Source organism: Falco rusticolus, chromosome 5, assembly GCF_015220075.1.
Source record: "Falco rusticolus isolate bFalRus1 chromosome 5, bFalRus1.pri, whole genome shotgun sequence".
Taxonomy (NCBI): Eukaryota; Metazoa; Chordata; class Aves; order Falconiformes; family Falconidae; genus Falco; species Falco rusticolus.
Window position 1 is genome coordinate 66,233,214 of NC_051191.1, and position 17,309 is coordinate 66,250,522.

The following is a 17,309-nucleotide window of genomic DNA, read 5'->3' on the forward strand; positions in this document are numbered from 1 at the left end:
TTTGTTAACAACAGACCATTTATTCAGTAAGAACCAAGAGTGATAAATGCATACCGGTAGTGTATGATTCGCAGATCGCAGTACTGTCTGACCATTGGACATTTATGGCAACATCCAAGACTTTTTCATGTTAAATGATGCAGCTTTCACCAAATCTCTTCCCCATCTGAATAAATCTATATAGCTTTGCTGTGTAATTACAGCAGGGTAATTGATGAGGATTTAACTTTACCAATATCACTCACAGAAAACAAGCATAGAAAATAATTTTAGTTTTCCTTCTTATAATATGTGATGCAATAAACTGTCAAATTATTGCAAACTGAGGGATGAAACTAATTTCTCCAAAACTAACTTTCTCTTTGGGAAACAGAAATACTTGAAAATTCATAGTTATTCTTCACACATGAACACTCACATATATATATTGCACTCTCCTTTTGAGTAATTCAGGTGCTGGAAGAAAAATTACGAAGTCAGACATAGTTTCATGTACAGTTTCAGTATTATCATTCTTCTGCAGGACCTTAATAAGCATGACTGTCTATTCAAGCCTTGAGGAAGAGCGATATTTCTGAAACACTGGTTGGCTTAAAGCCAACTTGCACACCTATTTCTGCTCCAAGCCATGAGATGTCTATTGATGCTTTAGCCAGTTTCTTTGACAGAGACATTAGAATGACATCAGCATTCTGGAGATTAAATTAAATTAATTTGAAATAGGAATTAGTATAATGCCTGTGTTATGAGAGTTTTAAAGACTCATTCTTGCAACCAGATGGATCCTGTATCCAACTCTTATTCTCTGCTGCTTTCTAGGAGACATCTTTTTTTTCCAAATACATTTTCTGTTAGAAATTTTAAACAGTAACACCTGCAGCAACACCTGTAGCACAGTGCTGCCAGGAATGAACAGACTTGCTTCAGTATGCCAGTAAGAAAATTCTGGTTTTGGAAAAAGACTGGGTTTCCTCAGGCCCCAGGATGTGTTCTTGCTATTTAGGCAACTGCTTTGTAAAACAGTGTAACTGAGCACTTAAGAGACATAAGCTCCATGAAGGTGGGTATTACTAAAGCAGACTTAGACAAAACTGCTTTTCGCTACCTGCTACAAACTATAACAAAGCTGGCCCTAGGAACGTGGATATACTACACGCTGTTAGCTGGCCTTATACTTGAGACAAGAACAAATCTTGTTAATACATTTTCCTACTGTTCTGGTTAATTATATGCCCTTCCTAGAAGCCTCCCCATAACTGCTAACCCACATTTTCGGCAGTTCACTGCAGTGTTTTGTGGTTCCAGTCATCTGACCTCCACCATGACTCGAAGTTTCCCATTAATTTTCACAAACACATGGTCCATTGTCTCTGTGTTTTGTTGCTCAAGCATGGTGATTTTTTTGTTGAGAAATAGTGTTCAGAAAGGTTAAACCTAAATCGGTTAAGTAAACGCCATAATTAACTTCAGAAACTGCTGAATTAGCAGCCTCAGATCTCCTTGAATCTGCAGCAGTGAAGGTTATTCCATGTAGTGGGAGGCAGCTACTGCTTGCAGCCACGGCATTTCCCTTCACTGAAATATTCCCTGCTACATGCAAGTGTGGGATTAAGAGAGAAGTGTTGCCGATTAAAAAAGAAAAATGCATTACACTCACCCAAATTGCCTTTTGCCTACACATTTTACAAATGTTTGTGAAGTCTCACAGTATGCCAAAGAAGAAAAAGGTTAAGAGCTCCTAAGAGAGATAACCTGACACAGCACAAACCGTTGTGGACTGAGCAGGGCTCCAGGATGCATCAGGGTTCCACGAGGGTCTCTCAGAAGTACTCACACAGTAGTGAATAACGGAAGTTAGGTTATGTCCTGCTGAGTCAGCTCTTTCCAAATTTGTCTCTTGCCCCAGGACAGGTGTAAGCTGCCAGTAACTATTAAATAAACAGCACCCTTATCTTGCTGTCTGCTGGTCTACTTAATGCCAGAGCAAAAGTCAAGATTTCATCTCTTTCTCATTTCTCTTGTCTCAGTAAGGAAGCAGATAGACAGACAAGCCCACTTATTTTGTATTAACTGATCCAATAAGCTTATATAGGAGTTTAAGGGAATTCTAGTTCCATCTGTCTCTCTCATCTAGGAAGGCAAACCAAATACCGAGTCAGGTTTATGCATAATTTAGGTAACATAAATCATAGCAGATCTTGAGCTAAAACCCAGTCATGCTGACAGTGACAGGCTCCTGCTCTAGCCATATAAACATAATTCTCTTCTGCTCATAAACGTTTTCTCATCTAGGATAGATCCAGGACCTGTCTGCACTTCCTAGTCCATCTCTTCAGTACACGTTTTTCATTAAATATTAATCATAAGAAAACGTTTTGATGGACGGCGAATAAAATCAATGCATGCAGCGTCAGGACTTTGGCAATATCACTAGTAATATTTCCTCTCTCCTTTTGAGTATCTCTGTTGAGGCTGGGAAAGCAAGCAAGTAGATGGACTCAGTGAAATTAGCTGCCTGAATCCCTTTAGGATCCTGCTTCAAAAGTATGTTCTCTCCTTTAGCACAAGACTTCCCTTCTTTTCCCGGGCAACTCCTATTCTAGACTGGAAAACTAATGTTTTAAAGAATTTATTTTTCATTTGCCCTCTAGATGAGTGCTGGCCACCTGTCTCACTGCCTGACACTCTCACAGCTCCTGCCGTGGGTCAGCAGCTCAGGGTTGGAGTGAGGGGCAATGACAGGCCGAACAGAAAAGGCTCTCACCATTTTTTTAGTTTTTCTGGTAGTTTACCAGTTTTTTACCAGCTTTTCTGGTTGTTTATTACTACCAGAAGCAGCCCAGGGCAAAACAAGCAGGCTAAAGGCAGGAGCTGCAAATCTGATGGGCAGCACATGGCCCTGGCATCAAACAGGAACTTCAAATCTGCTCTGCCAACACCATGCATCCCACAGGAAAGGTTTTATATGCTGCTGCTTTCTTTTTTAAGAGAGATCTTTGGGGAAAAGGGAGCTTGAACTGTATTGAGGACATATTCTTGACAGGTCTGTAGTAAATTCAGAAAGGAATCATAAGGCTAATGAATAGGTAAGAAAAAAGCTGTAGAGATCAGAACCACAGAGATTTTGGATTGGGAAAAAAAAATAGTCCCAGAAGGAAAAAGAGCAAAAGTAGAGATGCAAGCAGAATGGATGGACTTTTGAGTGGAAGGAGAGAAGAACTGAAGAAAGAGCTTAAGGATTGGAAAGATACACAAATGTAAGGGGAAAACACAGAAAAAGGATGGCTCCTGCTTTCTGTATAGGGGAGATTTGGAGAAAAGTGTTTTTGCTGTTCAGTCCAGAAACAGGTGTGCTGTGTTGTCCTTATAACATGGCATGACCTTTATCTGGTGCATTTGAGGAACAAACTGTGCAGTTCAGCACCAGAATGAACAACCATTTGGGGACCAAATGAACAGAAAAGAATGGTTTATGAAAGAGAAAGCATATTGCTCTATCAAACAGTACATGAAATAATTTTCAGGTCTATAATATAGCTCTACTATCAGCAGAATGTTCTCCCTACAGTACAAATTCAGGAGTAAGTACCATGTGATGCAGGATAACCATGGAAACCATTGTTTTATTCAACAGAAGACTAAGCAATTGCTTTTTTATGCTGAAGGTTGCTATTGCACCTAATGTTACTGCATGGAGAATCTTACAGTCTTGTATTTTCAAACAGATTTCTCTTCAACAGACATCTAGAGTATATCAGCTCTCTGTCGTTTAAATAACTGCTGTTCCAAATGGACTATTCAGAATGAGTCAATGATTTGAACATTTAGGAAGACTGATTTAATTATAAAGGCCATTATATTCCAGGGAAGGAAGGAAAAGGAATATTTTACAACAGAAAAATCAATAGGAGCACACTGATGCACAAGACCTTGCAGTGAATGACTTTTTATAACTGTGCTCAGGTAATACTAGGCAAAACTTATGACCTCAAGGGCAGAAATACATTCCATAGTCCATGTACTGACTTTTTAATCACTACAGAATGGAGTTTACCAACAACAGTAGATGCTTCAGGTGGGTGTGATGATGCATCTCACCCCCTTCTCTGGGCTCCTCTACGATCTCAGGAATCCCCATTGGGCCTTGGCATTTGAGTAATGAGTTGGGCAGTTAAGCACCCCTTCACCGTACCAGCAATTCTTGAATGACTAAGTGGGGAATGGTTCTACCTGTACCAGGAACTCCTGTTGCCTGGCAAAGGTGAAAACAAAAATGATGATCAGTCACCCTCTGACAGCCCTGGGACATTCATGACCTAAATTGTAGCCTGAGTGAAATGGTACCATAGTCACTGAAAAATGACCAACTCAGATTACGTCCAGGATGGAATTTTACAGATGACTGAAATCAATCATCTCCAACTCTATAAACAGTGGTCTTAAGTGAGACCCTTTGAGTTCTCCTGGACCGCAGCAGGCTGCGATCAGTATCTCTCTCTGAGGGGAGAGCTCACAAACTGCCAAGTTTGCAATACTAAGGGGACCATCACCGAAAGCTGACGACAGAGCCTGGGCTGATACCCCTGCTCCTCAGGGCTCAACCCTTCGCCTGTTGAGAAATGCAGAGGCATTCAGCATGAATATTTCACTAAACTTGAGGGGAACTTTTAATAGGTATACAACTTTGTACATTTGTACATATATAGCTATACACCTGCCCCTTTGTGTGCTTGTGTATGTGTGAATTGATTTAGATACCTCATAACCAGTACAGTATAAGTGTTATTATTTCAGATCCATAATTAAATCAGTTACATTTGCAGTGAATCCTGTTGATTCACTTTGTAAATGTTAATTGATGAGTAAGTGCTGCTAAAATCTTGTGATCAACCTTAAACTGTGAAGAAACCTTCATTCTCTACATACATATATCTCTATATATGTTGTCCTAAGTCTGAGACTAGGATTGGACCCAGCTGCTCTGAGCTCTATCAAGAGTTTAGAAAGCAAAGGGGTCCACTCTGAACCTTGTGACTCAATGGGAGGGTCTCCCTTGCTCTTTTACGTCTTTGGTCCCTGTGTAAACCATTGCAGCACAATTCTAACTTGATTTTAATTTGATTTTTCTTTTTGTGTATCATCCATATAATAATTGACCATTGTCATCAAACTTTGAAGTTGCACTCCCACAAATTCGTATTAAAACTATTTCCGTTAATACCTTTGATGGTAATTCTTTAAGCGACCCTAAACCACTCATTTGCGACAGCGGGGTTTATCTCTACTAACGTTAGACATTTACAAAGAGGAAATCTGTAACTCAGCAAGGCACACTGATTCCCTTTATAGTTCATAGAAGAAAACAGAAGCTTCATTGCATCCTACACACAAGACATCTAGAAAAGATACCTAGATGAATGTCCTTACTTAAGCCTAATTCTCAAAGACAAGATGCTGCTGTCTCCCACCAGCTTTAGGACATGCCTTAAACTCAGCCCAAGTGTGCACTCAGGATGCCCAAATAGGATAAGGAGCATTCAATACACCAACAACGTAGCATTCCCTTTAAGTAACAACTTCTAAATCTTTGCAAACTGCTTTTACCTTGTAGGTTCATGATTTATGCTCCACACAAGACCCTTGTTTGCTTTATGCTCATGATGCCACTCCTCTCCTCTGGAGTTAGTAGCCTTCCAGATAGTCTTATAGAGTTAGTACATTCATGCATCTCCTAGAGGAATTAGCTTGCAAGTAAAGTTCAACACATGAATTTCTAATACACACACACAACTTTCCTTTCTTGAAGAAAGTGTTTAGATACCAATGAAATCAATGGAGCTACCTTGGTTCACACCACCTGCTGAGTTGGTTCTTCATTTCCATTATGGCACTACATGTACTCTTCTGACGATGAACCTATGATGAATTTGTACACAGCACCAAGGTTATGGCCTGTAAATGTCCCTTCTCGTTCCTTCCCACCTCTCCCAGCTACTGCTGCCACTGTCATTAAGCAACAAAGGGCATTAGAAGCCTGGAAGAGGTTAAGATGGCACCTATATACTGCAGGGAGCACTAGGCAGACTTTGGCATGAAGCACAAAGTCATCTTTTTACTTATAGACTCAAGCACAAGCAAGAAATCTGCATTGTGTTTGACCATAAGGGGTGGTGGGTGGTGGAAAGCCTTGATATAACAGAATAATTTCCTGAGGATACTAATTTCCTTGCATATTTGGGATTTAAGAATTTATTGATGAAAGTGTTGGATCTTTAAAGAAATTATTTTTAGATAATCTTTTAAAACACAGCTAAACCCAAAAGCTCTTCTGAAGAAGGTGTGGGTGAAGGAAAGATGAGAGATGATTAATTACTGTTCTGCCAGGAGGAACTATGTTAGAGAAGATAAGTGAAACTTTTATCCTGTGAAGGAGAAGATAATAAATTGAATCTCACAGTGGGAGAAAATAAGAACTCATGTTGGAATGGGAAATTGCAATGGCCTCACAATTATTAGTGCTGGATTACAGCATGAGCTGGTTGATGAAATAGATTTTACTAGTGGTAAGTAATAAATCTCACAATAATGAAAACATGGGATTCCGAAGATCATCATTAACCATGTGATAGCTTTACATGACAGAATCTCTGCGTACTTCTGAATGCAAAGATCAGTCACATAAATCTACTTTTTGATTTCCACTTTAAAAAGTCCTATAAATGCAAATACACTGCAGGCATACATTGGCATTTATACTTTGCTCAAGGTTGTATTGACATTGCTATTTTCCAGCTTTATTTTCCAAGACATGCATCTCAGTAGCACTTGAAAGCTTGCGGGTTTTGCACAGTGTGCACTCTAAGACTTGTTCACCTTCATCCAGCAAACCTCCGACCTTGCAGAAAATAATTTCTGTCTCTCCTCCTAAACACCCAACATACAGGGCTAAGTCTGTTCTCACTTTGCACACACATGTTCACTTTCACAGTGCTGAGCCAGACGGTGACACCATTTCCCCTACCTGGTTGCAAACATTGCTCTCAAGGATGAGAAAGTGGCTGCGTCTTCCTTCAAAGCCTTTAATTCATTCCGTAGTTTGGTCATGGTTTCAGTTACCATTGCTTTTTCATTTTCGTATTTATTCTTCAAATTGGCTAGTGCCACTTCAGCTGTCTGAAAAGACACAAAAGGACATATACTTATGAGACAGATATCTGAAAACAGCTAAGATGCCCTGTTTTATTTTAATTTTGATTTCCTCTTCATTCACACAGTAAAAGAAGTTAGATCTGAGCTTCATCACACTGCACCCTTGAATATCTGCTTTTAAGTTGTACTCCATGAAACCAGGAAAAGGGGTAAGCACTTCAAAGGACAAAGCCAATTTCAATGCACTGGCAGCAAGTTGACGCCTTAAATGTCTCTTCAAAACTGTGCAGCTGTGTTGAGGACTCAGGCAAGTAAATTACTACAGCTTAAGGAGCTGCTACCACGTTGTTTGAGCTGCAGTAAACAACCAGGTGTGCCCGCTCACCACACTGGAAGGAGGCCACACGGCACGTGAGACTCGGCCTCTGTAGCCAAGGTGTGAACTAAGGTGTTTGGGCTCATGCTCCCTGCCAACTGAGGTTTTCCTCGGGCCAGGTGACTGCCAGGACTTGACAGCTTGCTTTGATGTCTGAGCACTGGCAATGCCTACTGTTGTGCAAACCGGCATTATTTTGGCAGTTTCAACCACTACAAAAAAAACCAAAACAAAGAAACAATTAAAAAAAACCCCTACAACAGCAACAAAAACAAAAGAAGTGGAAATTATAATTTTCCCTTAAGAGGAAAGCAGTGCTTTGTAGTCATCCTATTCATTAATTTTTTCTGCTCCCTCTTGTCTTTTTTCAATTTCATCCAGTAAATTTACTACCCTACTACTTTTAATAGTTACATTTGTCTTATTTTTGCAAGATTTGAGCTTTTTGTAGTATCATTTTGAAGTTATTCAAAATACACAGTTTTGTAGAGGCTTTATGCCTACTGCTGCTATGATACGTTTATAATTATTGCCATTGAATGAGGTGAAGAAAAAATGATTCCTTTTACATTTACTCAGTGGGGGTTATGGGTGTTTTTTTACTTCATTTAGTGCTTAAAAAGTTGCAGCATTTCATACAGGCAATCAATTTCCCCTCTTGATCTTGTGGGTTCTTGAGCCACCACCAAGGGAGAGAAGTGTCGAAGAACATCAGTTTAAAGCGACCAGCAAGGGGATGTGACACAAGGTGGTAATGGCCAAACAGTTGGAAACCTATTTTAAACTCAGTTTTCTGAAACTCAGTATGTTTCCCACTAACAATGTCTCTTAACAAAGTGCATATTAGCATCTCCTACTAAAATACAACTCTGTTTATTTGGGTCTGGTAACAGCAAGTTAGAAATGGAAGTGTTAAAATAATTCAATATTTTTTTCATATTGCATATTTACCAATAATGTTTTCTCTGCTTTCACACTAGTTTACATTGAGGGAAAAGATTTTAAAAAATCACTAGTAACTACCCGTCATTTTAAATAGATGGCTTTTTCCATGCCAAATGTGAAAGCATCAGCAATACATGTTAAAAAAATCAACCCCTTAGGGATATATTCAAATAAATGCAGCTTTTCTCAACCTTGCTGACAAATGCTTTGGTATAATGTAGGATGGTAGACACCACCCTACACCTTGGCAAGCTAAAGCTGAAATCGTCAGCTTTCTATCTTTTCAGCTATGAGCAAAAATGTACACTCGTAAATTAACATGGAGACGAATTAACCGTGTTTAATAAAACTACATTTCTGCAGGGAAATCTAGGAAACAGTGCATGAAAGGACAAATTCATATTTAATAGATATGATTAAATCAGATTTATTTAAGAATTTTCAGGTGACTAATGAGGCAGAAGTGATTTATGAGAGCACAGGTAGACTCTATAGTGCAAACTGAGTTCTGCTTTGTCCCTAAGCCAGGAACTCTGATCTCTTTGCTTTGCAAGAGAAATACAGCCCCATGTCACTTAACCTATCGTACCTCATTTTCAAATACAGAATTCATGTAAAGATTTTCCTTTGTTTAGGAATGAAAATGACTTAAAGATATGTGCTACCTAATGCTAGACTTTTTTAAAAAAGCATGTTAAATTGTTTGAACAGTGGGATTACATATTCCGTGTCAACCCAACAATTTGCACATCAGTGAAACAGTGCACAATGATCAGACAGACATTTTAGTCTGGATGTCAGGATAAGTTAAATGGACGTGTAACACCACAGGATGAAAAATAACTTAGAAATATAATTTACTTGTTGAACAAAGGTAACAGAGGAAGGACTGTGTCAAATCTTCAAACCTTTTTTTTCTCCTTGTTAAGAGTTTTCCATATAATAATACATAGAAAACAAAGCATAAATTACAAAACCTATTGGAAATTCCCGGTGGCTCTCCATGCACCAAACAAGTTTTTGAACACACCCCTTTGCAGGCTGGTGAGGGTCTCCCCTCTCAAAGTCCCCTAAGCAAATAATGAATGAGCTCTACTGAAGAGGCAAATAAAACTAACAAAAATGTGTTTTTAATAAGTAAGAGAAGAAAGAAGGGGAAGCAAGCTATGAGAGCTGCTGTTGGAAACCTGCAGCCAGGGCCAGCAGAGCAGCAGGGCACCACGTTAGCATGAGGCAGTGTGCACCCAGGAGGTCCTTGTAAGAGCTGGTGGGCACCGGATGGTGCAGATGTTCAGGTTACCTACAGCTCATTGGTTTGGGACCTGGATGCTGACTGAAGCCAATTGCTGTCAGACTCCTCAGCTCAGAGGCTGCCATTTTACAGTGCAGCTAAGTCAATTTATATTGGTTAGCTGCTGCCAAACGATTAATTACCCAGCCTTTCCCCAACCCTACCCTATGCACACCTGGTGGTTTTCTTCTGTGCCTACTGGAACCAGTTTGGGGAGTTTGAAGAGTCAGAAAACTTGCCTGAAGTACCCTGAAGCCAGAATATGTAATGGATAGTGGGGCTGAGGGGAGAAAGGGAACTTGGACTCCATCTTTCAGAGGTACCTAGCTTCATCTTATTCTTCCTCCAGCACCAGCTACAGTCTAAATTTTTCTAGTCTCCAAAATCGTACCCGCTGAGCTCTATATGTGTGGTTGTGCCTGAAAACAGTTCTGTAGGATAATCTAGATTTTAAAGACCTAGGGCAAATGGTGCATTCAGAGAGTGCTCTGAAGGGAAGGATGGGGCAAATAAAAGTCTAAGCAGTAGGTACCAGAAGGAAGCAGGTGCCTAGGACTGGCTTTGTTTTTAACAGGTTTTTTTCTGAAGCATTTGTTTTTAAACTATGGGTAACTACAAAATTGTATTAGAGAAATTAAAGAACTTTGATCCATGTAAAAATACAGCTTCTGATCAACACACTTGGAAATGGGGAGCACAAGAAAAAAGGTGAAAACTCAGAAAAATGTGTGAATACTCTTCAGTGAAATAAATAATGCAGTAAGACAGGAGAGGGGCTAATGACACTCCTGTCAGACCAGTCATGCCAAGGAACTGGGCAAACAAACTACCCAGCTGCTCAGTGAGCCACCTGAAGGCATGGGATTAACAGCTTGCAGAGAACGTAGCATTTGCTGTGCAGAAGACATCACCTGGGGCTGACAGTGAGGCCAGGAGGGAGCACAGAGTTCCAGCACCTGGGCTTCTGTGGTGTGTGAAACAAGGAAAGCAAGGAAAAGAGATCTGGGGCACACAGAGCTGAGCACCCCCTACCCCAAAACCCAGTCATGGAGCTACACAGGCTGAGGTGAGCGCACACCTGAGCCCCAGCGCTCCAGGCTCTGCCAGAACATCCTTTCCAACCCTCTCTTTATATTTACAGAAGAGATGTTTGCCCAAATCCAGCTGCCTAGGGGTTGCCACCTTAATCCTGAAATCTATGATTTTCTCTATATATCCATATTCTATGATGACTCCGTATCCCATTTACTTTACATTAACAGTGTGAGCAGCACACCAAGTAAAAAAATAGTTGATGAAAGAATATTATGTCTTACAGTGGTATTTTTTAACACAAGAAAGCATTGTCTTTTTTACACAAGAAAGCACAAAGTCTGTTATTTTAGTGCACAAATTGTATGTGGTACTGGATCTTTTCATTCAGCCTCACTTTCCCAGCAGAAATTCTACCGTATTCTGTCTATATAATATCGGAGCATTTGTTTATAGATAAGGCACTGTATGTCTGGGGTTATGAAGTTATTTTTTCTGAAGAACTTTTATGGGTTTCTCCGTTATGGGAGGTAGAGACACCATAGTTACTGCCAATGCAGATGTGAAGGTCTTACTGACTCAACTCCTTCCCATCGAACCATCTACCTATGAGAACAACCAATCATTTTTCAATCAGAACTTTAGGATATTAAATTTCCCTCACAGGCAGCTTTGCTTTCTGTGTGTTATTAGAAATCAAAATCAAAACCATTATTGAACTGGTCCTAAAAGTTACTGTATCGTTAATTTGATATTACTTTACAATTTATGCTACTTGTTAATGTTAATGCTACTTGGGTTTGCTCCACAAGACTGGTGCTGACACAGTAATTATGGCTATGAATAAATGGATACATAAATCAAGATAAGGTAAGCAAGCAAGCTAGCAAGATATATGTGCCTTGCTATCCTGAGCAATCGATTTAATAATCCATTTTCGCAGGATTAGATTTGCAGCTTCTTACAGCAAATCTTGCTGTCTTGTTTGTGTTACAGAATTTTGTGTAGTCTGTTCGCAGCTCAGCCTAACACTAAAATGTTTATATAAAAATATTACTAAAGAAAACACAGATAGAATAAAAAGAAATATCAGATATTGTCAAATGCTTTGAACTAGGCAACAGCTTGTCAGGTTCAAGCAGAAACTTATTGTATGTTGCTAAAGAATTAAAAGGCGTAGCTGCACTGCTGGAGTGCCAGGTGCACTGCAGCAAGAGACAGAAACAGAGACACCTTCAGGGCTCTCCTGCAGTCGGACAAGTCATGGTGAAGAGAACTGGAAACAATTCAAGTTAGGAGGCAGAAATTCCATTTGCTCTTTTTCTCTCCCGATGAACCATTTGCCCCTGCATAATTAACAGTACGTCAGCACACTGCGCCCAAGTGTATCACCAGGAAAACTGTATGATTCTGGTTTTGATCTGATGTTGCAATGCCTCTGTGGTGGTCACTAAATAGCACACATGCTTCCCTGGTTAAGGGTGCGATTTCTCTGCTTAAGTGTAGCCCAAAATACCCGACCCAGGGACCTGCTGCTGGTCTTCACCCCTGGATCTGAATGGTGAGATGCTCTAGGAAGGCCAGGTCTTGCTATTTTTACAGTGCGTTTGTTGTGTTCACCTTGCTTTTCCGTATTACTCCAACCAAAAAAGCTTCACCTAAAGTGTCTCTGGAGTGCTAATAAATACAGATGTTCTGTAACAGTATTGCTACAAAGCACGATGAGATGTGATCTGGCCCATCAGGAGGCTGAGGATGGGCCAGGGCATCCAGCCCCCCGCCAGCTGCAAGCTTCCCTCACCAAGGGGCCTCCCTGCAGCTCTCCCCTGCTACCCTGGGCACCAGCATGGTCTCACTGTGCCACGTAAGGGATGAAAACGCATAGTTTCATATTAATGTCGCTTTATTAGGGCTCAGGGAAGGTGGGTTTAAAAAAAAAAAAAACCAGCAAAATTCTAGCTCTTGTGGTTGTGGAGCAAACGTGAAAAACTGAATTAGATGTCCTCTTTAGGCTCGTCTAAACTGAAACCCACAAAGGAAAAAAAAAATATTCCCAGCTTATTTCTGCTTAAAAGCATTATTTTGGAGCGGAAGAAGTCTGGGGAATGAATCTTGGCTCCTGTTTTTTGAACATGAGATGTGCTTTGGGTCCTGGGATATACCCATAGCTTCAGGCTGGCAGTACTGCTAGCGCATAATAAAACTCACCTCCCTCTCTGTAACTTTAAATTTCCTCTTCCCTTTTACGTTTTTTACACATATATATTAAAATACATATTTATTTTAAATACTTTATATATTATATATAAATATATATAATTATATATTTATATATAATTATGTCATTTAACTTGAAAGTTTGAGGATGTAGATATTTGGTTTGCATGAGCAGTATTGCAGGATTCTATATCCAGTTATACAGCTACCAATATCTACGTTGCTATCCAATAAATAGAAGTTTAGTTAATAGTGCCTCCTTACCCAGCAAAGCTATTTATCCATTTCAGTGAGCACACTTAAGGATGATGCTCTATTTCTGACAGCAATAAAAGAGTAAGACTGAGTTAGATTCTCTGGTAGTATCAAAAAATAAATGACAGCTCTATGCTAATGGAAAAAAATCTTTAATTTGGAATCTAAATTGATATACTTCAATTATATCTTAATTACATTTTAATTACATGGAAAATCCGTGTATGATTGCTCAGAGCTATTATTATTGCTTAGCTAGAGATGGTCTTTAATTACTTGAATTAATATTTAACACATGTTGTATTGGAGGGGGGAAATGCTATAAAAGACTCTACATATTGAAATATTGCTGTGATTTCAAAATCCCCAATACGCTAGAAACGCGATTGCAGACACAACAACCAATTAAACTTGAAACTGTCTTGTTTCTTGGCTATTGGGAACTTTAACACTGAAATCCCATCACTGTTATCAGGTAATAGTATCCCAAGTTGTTAATTCAGGATTCATGCCCCCACGTGGTGATCACTGCACTGGTTTTAACTGGAGAAAGTCCCAGAGCACCTGCAACAATGACTCTGAGGCTGTATCCTCTTGCATTCAGGTTAAATTCTGGGCATAAGGAGAGGCACTGAAGTAAATAAAACTGTTTGCATGCTTAAATTTAACTTCTTTTGAAGTATCTGCAGACCTGGAATCTAACGGATACAAAGAGCTTGGGAGGATATATTATGCAAAAAAAGTCAACAGTACTTCTGAAAAGCACACCATTACATGGTCCACTTTTGGCATTTGATATAAAATGTGATAATTCTCAGCTTATTTGCATTGATGAAACATCAAAAATAAAGAGATTTCATTACTTTTTTAAGATGGAAACCTTTTTAAATTATAATTTGAAATGGCTTATTATCTTAAAATACAACTTTATAACAAATCCTTCTCAAAATAAAAAAATCATAGTTACTGCTTCATTCAGCTTTATCATTTAGTGATGTTCTTTTTCATAAAAAAAAAAATGCTGATTTTATTTCTCAAAGGTTTAAAAACGTGACAATGGCAGGAGACATTATTTCTGACTAAAAAGGAAAAATCAGTTAAAAAAATTCTAACTACCTGTAATGAAAATAACTCGGTACTTTGCCTTTTGTCTCATCAAATAAATGCTCAGTTTCTGTCCAAAGCCACTGGTCACACTCTTAACACCTGCCGTTCTCTTCCTAAGGCACACTTTAGCTTTTATGGCACTTATCTTTCACCCCCTTAAATCTGCTGGGGGGCATACAAGTTTTGCAGCCTGCGGAGTATTACCAAGAGCCAAGCAAAATGAAATGGGTTGTTGGCACCACCAGCCCTGCTAGACCCCACTGGCAGGGCCACCTGCAGCTGCTGAGGTGCTGGCCCAGGTGGCCTCCCCTACGCTTGCCCTCCCCACCGCTCCAGCAGTACCTGCGCTGGCAGAGGGCCAGCACACCCCTGGGAGCCTCTCCATGCACACTCCATTTTCTTTTCCAGTGTTGGCAATCTTATCATTTTGCAATAATACTAGCAGCCCCTCAGCTTTTCTCTCACTCCACAGGAAAGGTTCCTCTGCCTGTGCCCTCGGTATATAGCAGGTGCTGAGAAAAGCAGCACTGAAGAGCTTAAAGAGGAGGCGAGGAGGGAGGGAAGAAAGGCCTGCCCTCACCGTGATTGAGAGATGGGCTAAATAGCCTGTGAGTAAAATCTCTCTTCTGAAATACTCCTGCTTGCAAGTGACCTGTATAAATAGCAGGCATTCCCAACTGACTGCTTTATTAGCATCTTACCTGCTTGTTGGCTTTCAGCACTGCTCTCAGGGTTGCGATCTGTTCCCGCTTTGTACTCAGGAGCGATTTCAGTTTCAGTATCTCTTCCATTAAGGCCTCCTTGTCTTTATCGATCATAGGCGCCAGCTCCCGAGCTGCAGCACGCTGGCGCGACAGCTGCAGCGACCGATCGACAGCCTTCTGCAAGTGCTTGATTTGGTCCCTTATTATGGCATTGAGGTTATAGATGTTCATGGGCTCTTTACGGATGTCACTGGTATCGGAGACAGGAGAGGAAGGAGGGGCTGTGATGACAGGAGAAATGGTGGGTGTTTTTGTTGGGCTTTGCTCTTTGCCAGGCTCCGTGGCCTCTTTCGTCACCTGTTCGGTTGGGGTCCTGGCTTCCACAGGTGATGCCACCCCCCTTCTGGCGAGCCGCGGGGAAAGGAGGCCTCGAGGGTCATCTGGTCCCTTCAGGCTCCCACTGCGGGTGACTCTGCTTTGCCTGTAATAGTCCAACATAACCCTGTTTGGTGTCTCGTTGTTGCACAGGCAGACGTGATGGTAGAGCTGAGCCAGCTCCTCACTAAACGTCACCAGCTCGTCCTGGGCGGTGTTGAGGGTATTATGGTTTTCATTTGCTATGCTTGTCATCCTTTGCAATTCCTTTTCCATGTGGACCATTTTTTCCTGGCTTTCCTTGGTCGATTTTTCCAGGCTTGTCACCTGCTCATCATAAGTCTGGATTCTGCTCTCATACTTGGCCTTCTCTTCAGTATAATTTTCCACGTACTTATTATATTTCTCCTTTAAGGCTTTGATTTCTGCTTTAAGGTCTATCACCTCCGTAACAGCTACTTTGTATTTACATTCTAGGATCTCCAAACCATTGATGTCCACTTCATAGTCATGTGCTTCTTCACCGGGGTCTCGGCCCTTCTCACAGTCAAGCTCAGCTTTTAGCTCTTTGTTGCTCTGCAGCCCCCTCATGGCATTGACATGCTCCGTGAGCCTGTGGACTCGCTCATGTTGCTCAGTCAAGGCTCCCTTGGTGTGCTCCAGCTGTGTCTGAGACTCCTGAAGGTTGGCCAGGAGAATGGCCTTCTCTCTCTCTACCTGCAACAGAATCAAAGTGAGAAACCCAGGATCTCGTCCTACCTGTGCTGAACACCAAACTCTGCAATCACATTCATCTCCTCCGCTCTGCATACACAACTTGAGGGCTTCCAAGGCATTTTAGCCACATACACCTAAACCATAAAATCAAGTCAGAGAGATGCATGTAACTCTCAGAGGGTTATAAAGTCCCAGCCTCTGTTAAAATTTGCAATATCACCAGGTCATGATTTTACACACTGACCACCAAAGAATTACTTAGGGCCCAAGCACTAAGTGCCTAGTCAGCTAGAACAATAATACGGGATTTATTAAGACATATGTTCCTTCAACACAGGAACTGCATCACTGTCAACTGTAAGCCATTCCATTGGTACATACAAATTTCTCAATGGAGTCTGAATTTACATTTCCTGTGAATAGCTCCACCAATCCTTCACAATATTTATTTGTATCTTTGGACTGTTGCAAACTCTCATCAAGGTTTGATTACTGAATGCAAATACAGTAAACAAATGGCTGTGTATATTTCCACAGATTAAATAACCCGCTGTGTGGAAATGTAACACAGATCAGAAGAGTGAGCAAATGCCATCCCCAGGACTCCCCATCCCCAGCACTTGACTGTAAGCAAAATCCATCCTTCCAAGGACAAGGCAGAAAAAGCAGTATTTGTGGTATAACTAACTAACAAACCATTGGTTCTGACCTAGTAAGTTCTTTTCTGAATATCCACAGAGAAATGTGGATGTTGAACTGCAGAGGAGGTCATGGAGGACTCCTCTAGAGGTTTTAATGCACAGCATCTTAAAGCAAGTGAACAAGACAAACTTAAAGTTTGATCTGCTCAAGTATTTGCTACACATGATAACACCCCTGAAAGACTCCTATTTCAAGTTTTAAGTGTAATGCTCCATTTTTTCTGTGCCTTTGTCCTATTCCAAGCTGTGAATTGGGAAGCAGAGTACACTGAGATGGGATCCTTCTTGCTTTCAGGGCTTTTGCAACAGGACCCTGAGCCTACCAGCCTTACTGCTCGTCCCCCTCCATGGCTGCAGGATCTCAGCCTTGTGTTTACACGTGCAGTGAAAATGGCATGCTCCATGTTCCCTTTATGAGTGGCTGAATTACTAATTCTGAG

At 40.7% G+C, this 17,309-nt stretch overlaps 1 protein-coding gene across 5 annotated transcripts in view; it reads right to left on the reverse strand.

Moving 5' to 3' along the window:
- Positions 1-17,309, reverse strand: part of BICD1 (BICD cargo adaptor 1) — a 187,547-nt gene that overhangs the window by 29,136 nt on the left and 141,102 nt on the right. For all 5 annotated transcript variants that reach the window (XM_037389587.1, XM_037389590.1, XM_037389589.1 and 2 more), the window contains 2 exons: positions 15,074-16,168; positions 7,022-7,173 (listed from right to left, as the gene is read on the reverse strand). In XM_037389587.1, coding sequence (XP_037245484.1) covers positions 7,022-7,173; positions 15,074-16,168 — 1,247 coding nt within the window. The remainder of the gene's footprint in view (positions 1-7,021; positions 7,174-15,073; positions 16,169-17,309) is intronic.